This window comes from Ammospiza nelsoni, chromosome 23 (genome assembly GCF_027579445.1).
Source record: "Ammospiza nelsoni isolate bAmmNel1 chromosome 23, bAmmNel1.pri, whole genome shotgun sequence".
NCBI lineage: Eukaryota > Metazoa > Chordata > Aves > Passeriformes > Passerellidae > Ammospiza > Ammospiza nelsoni.
Window position 1 is genome coordinate 6,550,130 of NC_080655.1, and position 15,186 is coordinate 6,565,315.

At 48.5% G+C, this 15,186-nt stretch overlaps 1 protein-coding gene across 4 annotated transcripts in view; it reads right to left on the minus strand.

Annotated features, from left to right (window-relative positions):
• Positions 1 to 14,089, minus strand: part of PPP1R12B (protein phosphatase 1 regulatory subunit 12B) — a 137,283-nt gene extending 123,194 nt beyond the window's left edge. For all 4 annotated transcript variants that reach the window (XM_059487755.1, XM_059487754.1, XM_059487752.1 and 1 more), the window contains exon 1: positions 13,802 to 14,089. In XM_059487755.1, coding sequence (XP_059343738.1) covers positions 13,802 to 14,089 — 288 coding nt within the window. The remainder of the gene's footprint in view (positions 1 to 13,801) is intronic.
• Positions 14,090 to 15,186: the final 1,097 nt, after the last annotated feature.

The window sequence follows — 15,186 nt, forward strand, 5'->3', positions numbered from 1 at the left end:
ATCAGTTCTCCCCACCCAAGCTGATTTTTAATAAAGGCATTAAAAAGGAGAAAGATCTCCTGCCCTATTTATTTCACCTTTCCCGCCTCACATAAAGGTGTGCAGAGCAGCACAGACTGCAGAGGACATGCACAGGGTAACTCTCCTTCCTCCTGCAAACTGACCCTTTATTGCCAGCCTTTGTGTTCTCTCTTTCAGACAGTAATTAATAAATTCCCTTTATTTCACAACAGCTTTGTTTCTCAGAGCTTCCATAGAGGGATATTGTCAAAAGTGTTATGGAAATCCAAACACACCATCTCCACCAGATTTCTCCTCTCCACATGCTTGTTGCCTGCTTTGGGTTCATCACTCCCCAGGTTCTTGGAGTCCCTTTTGAAACTCTCATTTCCTGCTGACATCCCCTGGTAGCTGCTTTAAATGATACATCCACACAGTGGAGAATAGCTCAATGACTTCATGTGCCAGCTCCAACTGATGCTGAAGACCTGATACTTCTCATTTGTCTGAGCAGTTCTGGAACCTGTTCTGTCAATACTACAGCTTGGGAAATTATTTTTTTGTCTTAAGAGATGTTTGTACAGGAAAGACTGACAGCACACAGCCCTGGTATCACTGAGAAAACACTGCAAAACTATTCAGCACACAATGCCAAAAGTGGGACAGATTTGTCATTTGAAACTATTCTGTTGAGCTGTATCCAAGACTCAGATTCTCCCAATACACTCAAAAAAATCCCCTCAAAAACAGACACTGTGTGCTTCCTGAACAGAGTATGTACCTATAACAGTGATTTATGATAGAGAAGAGAATGCACACAGGCCACAACATATACAAGATGACATGTCACAAGAACAATATATCATTCTTTCCAATTTGAAATAATTAGGATTTAAATTCTTCTAGATCATCACTTTTCTATTTTCTTCATTGGAAGTCCTGTTTCATAGGTCCAGTGTGTAGATGTTTGCAGAAGTACCATGTGTGTGCAGCAAATATGCTCATGCTCACAAACCCACTCTCCCTGTACACCCCACCCTCCAGATCATGTGTGTGGGAACAGGGAAGGGGCAAACCCCAGCAGAGGTGTGGGTGATCTAACCTGGAATTTGGAAAGTTCATGCCCAGAGCCTTTGCACAGAGGGCTGACACACCAATACCTGAGCACCTCTGTCTACAGCAGCATTTTGGGTGCAGCTCAGATGGCACTGGGCACCACAGAATCACAGGATGTGTCAGGATGGAAAGGACCCCAGTGGATCATGTGGTCCCACCTCCCTGCTCAGGCAGAGTCATCCCAGAGCACAAGGCCCAGGATTGTCTGGAAGGGTCTGAGATATCCCCGGGGAGGGGGGCTCCACACATCTCTGGGCAGCCTGTTCATGGCTCCATCACTGCCCAGGGACAAAGTTCTGCCTCATGTCCAGGTGGAACTCCCTGAGCATCAGCTGCTGTCCATTCCTCTTGTGCCAGTGCTGGGCCCCAGGGAGCAGAGCCTGGGCCCTGCTCTGAGTCCTCCACTGCCGACAGGAATGAGATCCCATCTCAGTTATCTCCTCTCAAGGCTGAACAGCCCCAGCTCCCTCAGCCTTTCCTTGGCAGGGAGATGCTCCAGGCCCTTTCTCATCTCTGCAGCCTCTGCTGGCCCCAAACCAGGAGCTCCAGGTCCCTCCTGAGGAGCCCAGACCTGGACACAGCACGCCAGATGTGCCTCACCAGAGCTGGGCAGAGGGGCAGGATCTCTGACCTGCTGGGAATGCTCATCCCAGTGCACCTCAGGACACCCCTGGCCTTCTTGGCCCCCAGGGCACCTGGATAAAAAGTGGACCTCTGAAGACCTGGCAGGAACTCTACTGCCTTTCAGCTTTTCACTGAATTAATCAGATTAGGTTACTAGAGGGTCTGGGAAACAAATGACAGTTGATAGGAAAGTAACACAGGGACTGGCATAAGCTCAACAGCTCCAGGGAAGTTTGAAGCCCCAGAGCAGCAGTTTGGTCCAGAAGGCATCTGGGCAGCCCTGGAGGAGCACCTGGGGATGCAGCCAACACATGGTGGAACTGCCCAGGAACAGAAAACAAACAGTCCCACCCAGGACTATGCAAAGGAACACAGAGCCACAAGCTGTCAAACAGGGCTGCTATCCTCACTGGTTCCTTCCCCTCCCAGCCAGAGGCTATTCCACTTGGTCCAAGAGAGGGACTGCAGCTGCCAAGCCCTGCTCTCCCCTCACTGCCCTGCTTGCTGGTCTCCAAACCTCAGGTGCCACTGACTCCCACCCACCAGCCCAGTTTCCTCACCTGCTGGCAGAAGCAAGGCTGTGCCTGCACAAAGCTCTGGCACTCAAAGCTACTCAAACCCAGCTCCCCAGGGTGGCACATGTGTCAGCTGGGCACATGGGACTGACTTGTGACAAGCTCATGGAGTTACCAAGTGAGGTTAAGCAAGTGGGACTGGGACATTCCTTTTTGCAAGGACCAAGCTGAGCCTGCTGACTTATGGCTGCTCAGTCTTGAGCAGCTATCACTGACAGGCTGTGCATCCTCCCCAGAGGCCAGCCGCTACCTGGTGCCTCCTGCACTCCCTTCCCATATTCAGAGAGCACTGAGCAACACTTAATATCTAAAGTGCAGCAGTGATTAAATTGGTAGCTGGACAGAAAGTAGAGAGGGCTCCACTAAAGTGGGCTCAGGAACCAAAAATGTCTGTTCAGCTTTGTAGCATTTCCTACAGTGTCAGCACACTGCAGCAGCGAGGAGCATTCCTCAGCAACTGGAAGCGATTGCTAAGCCCATTAATAAAATTAAGACAGCCAAGTTCTACAAGAGAATACCTCCAACCTTAGGAGCCACTGATGTCTGTGCTGCAGGATGGGGAGGAAACATTTACCAAAGTGGTAGTGGAAAGTAGAAATCTACAGCTATCATCTCTCCTGGAGACATGAGGAAGCAGCACTGCTGATTGTGTGTCTGCTCCTGAAGAACAGAGGTCACAATGTGCCTCAGAACTGAACTGGAACTGAGGGTGAAGTGCTGTGCAAGGTTGCACCAAAAAGTAGGGAAGGCACCACAGGTATGACACAACAGCAACTGCTCACTGGCTGTTCCTGCAGGACTGAGTGCTGAAGAACAGGAGACAAGTCAAGTGGAAAGAACATCTCCTATTTCCCTCCTGGCAGGGACTTCACCATGAAACTTGCATTTTGTAGAGGGGGATGGGGAGAGGCAGAGCAAGGCTGGTGGAGGGGAAAATCAGGGAGATGAGGAAATCAGGAAAATGCCCTACAAATGGTTTGTTTGTGCTCACAGGACTATCCCAACCCTGCAAGTGTCCAAGGCCAGGTTGGACAGGGCTTTGAACAACCGGGTTCAGTGGAAAATGTCCCTGACATGGCTGGAACAAGACAATCCCTAAGGGCTGCTCCAACCCAAACCATTCCCTCGTTCTGTGATTCACTGCAAAGAGTCAGAGGCTGAAGCTCCCTGCAGGCCCACAACTCCAGCAGTGCTCCTGATGACAGCCCTGGTCCTACAAGAGGCACACATGCTCGAGGGAACAGACCAAGTGCAGGTCCCAGGAAGCACAGACGTGTCCTGTTAGCCCCAGTGTGCAGCACCAGAGCCCAGACCCAGCGAGGGAGGGGGAGGGAATGACCATGGACCACTTGTGAGATCAGGTGGGATGCAGACATGGCTTAAGAGGGAGCTGCAAATCACTGTCAACTTTCAAATGTCATGGTGACAAAGGGAGGCCTGCTGACATGCAAACACCACCCCACCATGTTAGAAGGATCCAGGGACCATCAGCCATCTCAGTCTCACTGTAGCCCCTGCAAAGGCTGTGTAATAAATCCTGCTGACAGCCATTTCCAGCAGCAGGTGGAACAGCCAGTATGGATTTACCAGTGGCAAATCTTGCCTAACTTGATTGCCCTCTAAGCTGCCTGTGTGGAAGACAGGAGAGCAAGTGTGGTACACCTTGGACACATCTCTGCCAGTGTTTAACAGGCAGGAGCTGGACTGCAGAAGCAGGTGACTGACACTGGTGAGAATATCAGGCTCAAAAGCTGTACAAAGTCCAGCCAGCAGCTGATCACCAGCAGCATCCCTCAGGTGATGATGGGGTCTATACAAATCCACATCTTCATTAACAAACTCAATTAACACCAATTATGGGACAGAGTGCTCTCACCAAGTCTGCAGATGATACCAAACTGCTGGCATGGCTGGGGCAGGAGATCCTTCTCAGAGGGACCTGCAGAGCCTGGAGAAAGGGGCTGATGGAGGGTATATGAACAGAGGCACATAGTGCCCTGCCCAGGACAGAATTGCTCTTGCACCAGCACACCCTGGGGCAGCTGGCTGGAAAGCAGCTCTGCAGCAAACCTGCCAAGCTCTCAGGGAGAACAAGGGGACAGAGGCCAGACAGACACAATAAACTGCTCCTACAGATAATCCATACAACTGTCTGGAAGACTCTGCAACTCAACAGTGACTTTCTGCCTCTCAAAAGCCTTTGAAAGAGTCCCTTTGAACACAACTTCTACCTTTCAAAGCCTTGCAGGGTACACAGAATCCCCTAAAAGGGTGTGATGAGAACATCAGCCCACACTAAGTCAAGCTGACTGAAGCATGGAGCAGATCAGTCGGCTTCCTGAGAACACAGGGAGGGAGCATGAAGCCAGCGAAAAACTGAGAGCCAACATCAAGTGATGGAACCACCTTTGAAGGTTTAACCCAGCAAGTCAGCAGCTCTTTATACCTCTGTTCTAGAGAGCTATTTCAGCCCAGAAATCACAATTCTGCTTGAAATATTTGCTGCAGACTCTTAAAAGCCACATTGCACATAAAAATGGAAGATGATCTGGTAATAGGCTAGAATGTAGCATTTCACTGCCATCAAGTTGCTTAGAAAGCATCTTGGCCTGTGGAATATTTTTTGGTAACACAAATGATTACATTAAAACAACAAGTCAGTCATACCAACATCACTTGTGATGTTCAATAAAAGGCTCCAGTAAGGGCACAGGGTTCACTACTGCAGAAACCACCACTGGCATGTTCACAGCACTTGAAAAAAAATTAAATCACACAGTTGGCAAGCGTGAAGTGTGTCACAGGTGCAGCCAGACTCAGGATGTGCACCTCTTCCTGGACATGTGTTTGTTCTGCTAATGTAACCAGTAGCTCAGATTTAGGTGCTATCCACAAAAACACCAAAGCTGTCTACACTGAGTGTGTCATCTCACAGAAACCACAGAGCAAATGGGGTAGAAAAATAGTTTGCTAGAACATTTCATCCTCCAGTACCACAACAGTATTTAAGGTAAATATTCTGATTATTTCTGTTGGCACAGGCAGGGTCTCTGCTGATGATGTAACTCAGAGCAATTATATATATATATATATATATATATATATATATATATATTTGGGTTTACTAAAGCAATTAAAGCAAGCCACAGCACTCACAGCCAGCTGGCTTAGAGCTCCCCTGTCCCACCAACCTTCTATGGGGGAAATCCCTATTTACATGTCTCACATAAAGTATCAAATTGTCAGAGATCACAGAATCCAGCTGGTTTGGGTTTGAAGGGAACTTAAAGTTCATCCAGTTCCATTCCCTGCCATGGGCAGGGACACCTTCCATTACACCAGGAGGCTCCAAGCCCTGTCCAGCCTGGCCATGGACACTTCCAGGAGTGGGACAACCACAGCTTCTTTGGGCACCCTGTGCCAAGGCCTCCCCACCTTCACAGGGAGGACTTTTTTCCCAATATCCAATCTAAACCTCTTCCCTTTTAGCTTAAAACTGTTCCCCCTTGTCCTATTGCTATCTGCCTGTGTAAAAAGCCACTTTTTAAATAAAGCTCCTGCTTTTTATAATTGTCACTCAAGATAATTCATAATTAATAGCCGTTTTGGGTAAGGATGACAATCCAAATGAATTGAAATCCTGGAAGATGAAGATGCTTCATACTTTGACTTCAGAATGAAACCAGCAGCACTTCTGGATGCTTCAATTCAAGCACAAAGCCCATGTGGTGAACTAGGAGCAGCTCCCTGTGCAGGCCCTACCAGCTTCATGCTGGTTTACATTCCTCTGGGGGATGCTACTCTATTTACAGGTCCAAACCAAACAGACTTAAGCTGGGTATGGGCAGAGCCCACACACACTCACCTCACCTGCCTAAAGCACTGCTGGAGTCCCCTCACTAAGCCAGCACTTGTGTTTAGACAGGTCTAGACCAGGACTTGCTAGTATCCCACATTTCAGATGTAAAACCCATCAGTCTTTGATACAAAACCACATTAACTGATACAGCAGGGAATGGCAAATTATAAATAGGAGGTGGCTTCAGACAGATTCCAGAAATGGATGGTGAGCAATCACTGTGGCAAATCAATGCTCTGGCTCAGGGGATCAGACAGGGACCAGGTTTAGTTTTACCCTGAAAAGGCAGTGACACATAAAAAGCTAATGGCAGGTGGTCACTCTGCATTCTGTACATCTCACAAAGATTTATGAGCAAGGCTGAATGCTGGAAAAGCAATGCTGAAGCTGCTTGTGTCCCTCTACAAGGTCAGCTTATTGTATTATAGAAACATTTCCAGTGAAACTGAAGTTAAGAGTGTTCTATTTTGTCCAGCCACAGGAAACAAGTTACAAAAATCCCAAACAAATCAGCATTAAAGAAAAATAAATCATACCATTTACTCTCAAAGAGTGAATTTTCAGTTATTTTGGTGGTTTTCAGAGCAGCAAAGACTATATTTAAACTTAGAGTTTAAAGCTGGAAGGAGACTGATTTTTCTAAAATTTGTTTAACAAGGAAAATATTTAACAAGAGAACACACAGATGTATTTTCTAAAATACTGATCACCTGTAAGCACTGCATGTTATAATTATTATGAATGAAAACTGACATGAAAAATTGTGTAGGTGTCTCAATCAGGAATTTTGATGCCCTTGATTGTCAGCTTGATGTGAAAAGAGAAGCCTGACTGCCAGGATCTGGCAATGTGTGGTATTGTGCTCATTAGCCTGGAAATGCAGAAAAGCAAATTTCCTCTGAAAATCATTTGAAGCCTTAGGTATTTAAGAAAGGTTGTGTTTCACTACAGTGAGAGGGGGAACATCTCAGGAGTGGAGGGAGGAAATGAAACGTGGCTCCCTGAAGCTGTGCAGGTTGGAGCTTCATCTCACAGCCACGCTCTGGCTTCCACTGCTCCCATTTGAAGTTCACAGCAGCTTGAAACATCTCTGCACAGGCCTGCAGAGACTATACCCACCATGAGCTTGTTCTTAAGTCCATTCATGCTGAAGTGAACCCCATGAAAACAAACACATAAATCCCCACTAAATCCTTCAGAGAATCACGAACTGGTGTGGGTTGGAAGGGACCTTAAAGTTCATCTCACTGAACACCCCATCATGGACAGAACACCTTCCACTAGGCCAGGCTGCTCAAAGTCCTGTCCAACCTGCTCTCAGATTTTCAGCAAGTGAAGTTTTCCTGCTCAGGCCCATGGCCCAGCTCCTCAGGCAAGCTGCACCTTCCTCCCCATGCAGATCAGTTTGCTGCAGCCCAAGAAAGGAGATTGCAGGGACAGCTGTGGCACCTCCCTTCAGAAGGACAGCTGAAAATAAACTGCAGACTCAGATCCCAGGATTTATACTGGGCACTCTCACCATCCCATCATCACTAGGTCAAAAGGTTCACTCAGCTGGGGATCCTGCCACTGCATAGCAGGGGCTGCCATTCCCCTGAAAGGCTCTGGGTTTCTCTTTCATTCTTTACCCCAACCCTCTGCACAAACACATTTTTTTAAACACATGTTTCAGAATATTTAATGCTCCACCTGCCTTCATTTGTATTCAAAAGTTAGAAAGAATAAATATCAATTTATACAATCACTTATATAATATTCCCTTCTCCCAGCCTTCTTAAAACTGATTGCTCTAATATGCACAGTCTGACAGGCCTTTTTGACTTATGGTATATAATAATCCTCAACTGGGAGCCAGCATACCAATTCAGAAGTCCTATATTTTAATATTAGTCAGTTATTATCTCAGTATATTACAAAGCACAGCACTTGTGATGTCTCACAAGCCCCACAGTACCAAGTCTGAATTCTAAATCTCTAAAACTGTTTGAAATAGAAACAGATCCCAGCCCAAACACTCCCTGTTAAAATAAGCAGAAGACATTATAAATTGCAAAAAATAATGCCAGGATGATGGGAGCTTCACCTAGCTTACAGCTGAGAGTTCTGCACATAAATGTACTGAATGTTTGAGCACAAACACTGAATGTTTCCAGCCATGGCAGCAGGAGCTGTGCTGCTGGAGCAGGGGCTGGCCAGGCACTGCATTCATTGCTAATTCCTGCATTTCTGCTGAGCTGGCTTTCAATCTTATCAAGCCATGTTGATTCAGACAAGTATGCAGCATGGAAAACTTGTCTCCATCTCTGATGCAGGCTCAAGAATTTCATTTGCACGAGTCAGAAAGCTTTGAGCACACATTAGGCACAACAAGCTTTCCCTAAAATACCTTTGCTTTCCAATGAGGCCAGGACTCCAGACTGCCCAGCAGCTCCAGTGGAGATGAGAACTTTTCCACAGGCAGCACTAAGGAACCAGGGTCAGCACTTCCAGCTGCTGCCATGAAGGAAGCTGTTGCTGCAAGTCCCACCAGCTCCCCTGCTCAGTGTTTATGGGGAGCAGCAGAGCCTGACACATGGAATCACTGGGGAGGATAAACAACGGCTGAGGAAGGAAGCAATGAAGATGCACATTTCCCCTCCCAAACACCCATTTACTTACTAAAATGCAGTTTCCTCCCAGGCACCCAGTACTGAGTAAATGATGTGGTTGTCCTCAGTTTCCAGAAGCCAAAGCAAGCAGCTGAAAGTGCCCCAAAGCAAACCAGGGAAGGTTTGTGCCCTGCTGCCAGGAGCAGCAGCTCTCCCAGGCTCTAACTGCAGCTCAAGGTTAGCTTGTGTAGTCTACAGTTCATTCTGCCCACTCAGGAGATTGCTTGGAAATAGAGATGCAAGAGAAAGACAATTGAACCCTTGATGAAAGTATCAAGGCAAAACAGGGACTGAGAAAGCCAAAAGGAGGAAAATAAAAGCACAAGGTTGATAAAACAGCACTGCAGATTTTAACTATTTTGTCTCATAAATTCCTTGTGTACTGTAGGCATTTTCCAAGCTATCTCACTTTATTCTGAGCCCTGTGGGATGGTACATGCTACTAAATTCCCATTTCCAACTGAAATCCAAAAACCCCATTCCACTTACCCCAGTGATAAACCCTATTTTTGACAGTGCCATATTTCACTTTGATGAACAGTGTTACATGCAGCACAAGAAGATTGCAACTTTTATTTTTCCTGGCAGAAGAACACCTTCAGAAAGGAACTCTGCACAGCACAGTGGGAAAGGTATGACTCTCCCTAGATAACCTTCTATTCCAGGAATGAATGTATTTTTAGGCAATGCAGCCACCCAATCTTAAAAAATGCAGCCTGATTTATGATGCTATCATCACCAACTTAAAGATCAGAAGCTGAACTACCTTAAAACACAGCTGTGATGCCCCAAAGACGGGCACCTGAACATTCATTCCAGAGTTATCATGCCAATCTAAGTTGTGTTATCTCCTCACCTTTCAAGGCACAGACTGGCTGCTACCTTTCAGTGATTAAGAAATTCTGTGTCCAGAGAAGGGAGCTGGGGAAGGGTCTGGAGCACCAGGAGCAGCTGAGGGAGCTGGAAAGGGGCTCAGCCTGGACAAGAGGAGGCTCAGTGGGGACCTTGTGGCTCTGCACAACTCCTGACAGGAGGGGACAGCTGGGGGGGATCAGCTCCCAGGGAACAGGGACAGAATGAGAGAGAACAGCCTCAAGCTGTGCCAGGGGAGGTTTAGGTTGAATCTTATGGAAAAGTCCTTGCCAAAAGGGGGGTCAGGCCCTGGCAAAGGAGTCACCACTCCTGAAAGTGTTGAGAAAGAGTATAGCTGTGGCACCTAGGGACATGGTTTAGTGCTGAACATGGAAGTGGTGGGGGAATCCTTTCCTCCTTTTCCCCTCAGTCTCCAGATTTTGTTCCAATGTTATCACCTCAGTGACTCTTCCAACAGTCTCCAGACTGCTGTGATGGGCAGGGTGCTCTCTAATATCTCTGTCTGGTTTCTGGACTGTCCTAAAATTCTGCTGCTTCCTGCTTTGTTACGGCTGCACACAACCTGTATGAGGAAATTGCAAACTTGCTGAGCAGCAACTGAAAATTGTCCAAAACTTTTGACACAGATGACACCTTCTAAAGCTCTGAGGAGCAACCAGACATGCCTGCAGTTTTACAGCTCTGGCTCACAAGGAGGAATAACAAACTGAGAACAACAAACAGCCTCCACCTAACCCAGAGTTACTGCACAAAGTACCTGACTATTCAGGAAGCAGCTCCTGAATTATCACAGGCACCCAGCACCTGAAAACCAAGTCAACAGCAAGCACCAAGGTACTGCAGAGTGCTGTAAATGACACAGGAGCTATTTCATGAGCAACTCACTGCTCCTTGGAACAGGCCAAAGGGAAACAGAGTAAATCATCAAAGGGCAGACAGAGGATAAACAATCTTTGCTGTCATCCTTTGTGAACCAGTCCTTGAAGACAACCAAGCATTGCTATTATTACACTGGGAGATGCTTTACCAACTAGAAGCAGCAGAATGTTTTTCCCTTAAGACTCAATTTTCACAGAGTTTACTCTTTGGTTTTATCTGTCACCCAGGAGACAGAGGAGCAGTTCATTCCCATTTCCCACCACCTGCAAACACCAGAGAAGTTCAACTGCCACCAACAGCTCATTTCACCAACTGGTAGCAGCTTTCTTGTGATTTCTAAATGTTCACTCACATTTAACTAATATCCCCCTTTCCATTTTGCATTAGACACAAAATCATTGTAAAAAATAATTCAGTGAATATAATGAAGTTAATTATTGAAAATACAGGACTGATGTTCCTCCAGCAACATTCTGCAGGCACTGAGGTAGACAAAGCACAGCTGAAGCCACCCTGCAGGTTCCAGACACGGTCTGTGGTGCAGGTCTGTGTGGCACCTGATGCTTCTAAAGAGGGCAGTGACACAGGCTGCAGGCTCAGAAACGTCACTGTAATTTAAAAGGGTATTTTCAAAATACAGCTTGGTGGCTATAAATAGCCAAGGCAGCTTCTCACACAGCAAGTACACAATGGTCTTAGCCACAGTGGCCCAGATACCAGAGCAAGTGTAATTTTACCTTTGTGAACACACACAATATTGGGGCCACCCTGCACTTCAAACAAACTAACCTGATTTGTAAGATTGGTCTTAGGTTTTGTGGGAGCAGCTGCTGAGTCTGACAAATTAAGTCAATTGACTTGGTTAACCCTTCCATTACCTAAAAAGATCTGATGCTCATCCAGAGCAAGTCTCATGTACTAAATTATTTAACCAAAGGAAAATATTTTACCTGATCTTTCTGTCAACAAAGACATCTCCTTTCAATATGTAGGATTTCCTTCTGCACTGAGTGGCCATTTGTTGCACAGGTATTAAACAAGGGCAGACTGTCACTACCACCTGCCCTGTAATGTAACATTGTGTTTCTAATACTAAGAGACGTTATTTAAATATCCTCACATGCACTACATCATTTCAGCTGTCAACCGGTGCTCTGGGGATCCCCAACCTAACTGGCCTTGGCTGATGCTTTACCATAGGCAGCATCATTCTCCAAGCAACATGAAAACAAATCTGTTTTAGAGAGGTTCAGAGAAAAGAACTCACAACAACCTCCCCGACCATGCTAATAACCATTTTCACCTGATAGACATTTACAGACTGAGGCTACACATGCACAGCAAAACCTTTTACAAAACAGTGTTTGTTCCATTTGGGTGTGCAAGAACATCTTGTCACTCCTCAGCAAAACTGTTATTACATCCATGGGACGTTGGAACAGAGTTTTTATTCCAATCCCAGTAAGGTCACCCTCCCTTTCTGTCAAGTTTGTGAAGAAACACTTCACATAAGCAGCTGGCTGGTACTGCCAGCATCTGCTCCACCACTCACTCATCCAAGCTCTCCCAAGTATCAAGCCCTAGGTGTTACTGGTCAGTGTCACCTGATACTGTGCTCCTAAGGCACATATGATACAATTCTGTATCCTTTACGTACACAGAATTCAATTTGCAGCCTGCCTGTCAATACATGGCCTGCCACAGTCTGCAGGAGTGTGACCTTGCTGAGCTCAGTGCCTGCCATCAGATCCAGCACTCACCAGACACCTCAGAGTACACAGCCAGGCCCCTCCAAGGGGATCACAATCCATCCTGGCTGGAAACCCCTATGAAGTCATCCCAACTCTACCGTGTATCCACCTCAAATTCAGCCTTCTTGGCTGTCAAAATGAACAACCAGCTTTTCAGTGGCTGGTTCTGACCAGTGTCCACAGGACTACTTATTTACCTGATAATAAATGTACACGTGCTGTGCTGGAGGCCACCAACACAGGGCAATTTATTTGCTATTGCTACACCAAACTCCACAAATAACGAAGAAAAAGGCCCATCCATTACAAAGGTCACTGCTTTGCCAGCTGAAGTCTCATTCAACCTGACAGTCAGTAAGCTTGCATGCTCCTTACTTCACTACTTATTTTTGGAAGCCTAAACCAAAATGAATACCAAAATGAATACCAAACCAAAAACCCTGCCCCTTGCTCCCTGACAGCCAGGAGCCAGCAAGCCCCTGAACCACCGTGTACAAGTCCCAAATGCTTCTGTAACATCAGCCCAGCAAAGAAGAAATCCTGATTAACTCAAGAACTATCCTGCTATTTGTGCTGCTAACACATTATTCTTTACAAACACATTAGTTCCAGATGTTATTCCTGAACTGTGCTTTTTTCCCCACTCCTGTTGCTACACTACATGCTTAATCTACACTATCTTGTGCTAAGAAAATTTTCTTTATGAAGCTGGCCTGGATCCAAATCAGATTCATTTCACTGACCAGATGTACCAATCTGGGACACTGATTTCACACATTCTGCTAAATCCTCAATCAGTCTTGGACAGCAACAGGTTTCCCAATATTCTGTGCAGGCAATTTTGCATGTTCCCTCGCATTCCTGCTCATTTATACAAGAGCAGCCAAAGCTACGGATGGAACACAGCACATGTTTCTTGACAGTCAAGGCTTTACCGCTCAGCAGCCAATTCCTGATACCACTTCATATCATCTTCACATTTGGATGAGTATAAATAGAATCTGTGTCGGCCATGCGGCCACTCTCTGCTCCCTGCCAAGGAACAGTTTGGGGAGTTTTAAAGAAACTCTGGTAAAACACAACACAGGAATTGGCCAGACATCCCTGACCTTGCAGAATTCGCACTCCTGCCGGGAAATTTTCCCGGCATTTCAGGAGACTCCAATCACATTTTAAGTTTTTAAAAAAATAATAAATTAGCTGCCTGGTCAGGCCCGCAGCCCTGCCAGCCCCCGCTTTATTTTGCTAATTAAGCTACTTAATAACCCTGTGAAAGTTGGTACATCCCGCTGCCCGAGTGGAAGCAGCCCGGTCTGTTCTGTGACACCGGCTGAACGCGCCGCACGGCGCTCGGACCGAGGCGCACCGAGCCCTTTGTTTACCGACACCCCCGGCCGGGGCTCAGGTACCGCCGCGCCCCCGGCCCGGTGCCGACCGAGCGCACACACAGCCGGGCCGCCTCCCCGGCCCCGGTACCTGGTGCAGGGCTGTCAGCCCGTCCACATTGGTGGTGTTGATGCGGGCGCCGCGGCCCAGCAGCCTCTTCACCTCCTCGGTGTCGCCGCTGGAGCAGGCGGCCAGGAACACGGCGCCCTCCTCGAAGCGGACGCGGGACCCCCCCGCGCCGCGGTGCCGGCCACGGCCGCCCCCCGGCGCCACCGGCTCCTGCTCGGTCAGGGAGCCCTTCCAGCGCCGCAGCTGCTCGGCCCGCCGCAGCCGCGCCGACTCGGCCCGCTTCCCGCCCAGGTGCTCCGGCTCGGACATCGCCGCCGCCGCTCTGAGGGCCGCGCGGGGCCGCGCCGCGCTCAGCCCGGAGCGGGGCGCAGCGCCCCCGCCGCCATCTTCGCTACGCCCCCGCCGCCGCCGCGCCCGCGCCGCGCGCGCCCCGCGGCACCCCGGGACATGTAGTTCGGGCGGGAGCGGCGCCGCACCTGCCCCGGGGCGGCCGCGGCTCCCGGCGGCCCCCGCGCGGCGCCGCACCTGGGCGCGACCGGGACTACAACTCCCGGCGGCCCCCGCGCGCGGGCGCGGTCGGGCGCCATTGCTGTGGCATCCTCGGACCCCGCCCTCCCCGGCCTCACGGAACGCCGGCACCGCTGAGGGCGGGGAGGAGCTGCGGGAGCGTCGGGGCCAGGCTGTGCCCGATCGCCACCTGCCCACCCAGCCCGGAGCTCTGAATGCATCGTCCAGTCTCCCTTAGACCTCGTGCCTTCAGGGATGGAGACTTCACCGCTGCCCCGGCCAACGCCTGACCGTCCTTTCCGGGAAGAAATTCTTACTGATGTCCAACCGAAACTTTCCCCTGGCACAACTTGATGCCGTTTCCTCCTGTCCTGTCCCTGTTCCCAGGGAGCAGAGCCCGACTCCTCAGGCTGCCCTCTCCTGTCAGGAATTGTGCAGAGCCAGAAGGGCCCCCTGACCCTCCTTAGCTCCAGGCTGAGCCCCTTTCCCAGCTCCTTCAGCCGCTCCTGGGGCTCCAGACCCTTCCCCAGCTCCGTTCTCTTCTCTGGAGCCTCGGGATAAATGTCCCGCTGCCATCGGGACGGACAGAGGGGTGCGGAGCTCCCAGAGCTGCCAGTCTAAAATCAGTCACACAAGTGGCTGATTTTATTGAGGAAATGCCAGAACCTGTAGATTTGCGAGCAAGAACTGAGCAATAATCAGGTAGGTCTGTGAAAGCTCTAACCCTGGCACAAAGAATATTAAAAAAAAAGTATGGAATTCTGAAACCTTCATGAAACCAAATTCATCCTCCTTGAAAAGCTCAAGAAGGCTTCTCAGAACTTTGTGCAACTCTTCTGCCGCACTAATACAGGACTTGCACAAGGTTACAGACATACAGAAGAAATATTACAAGAATT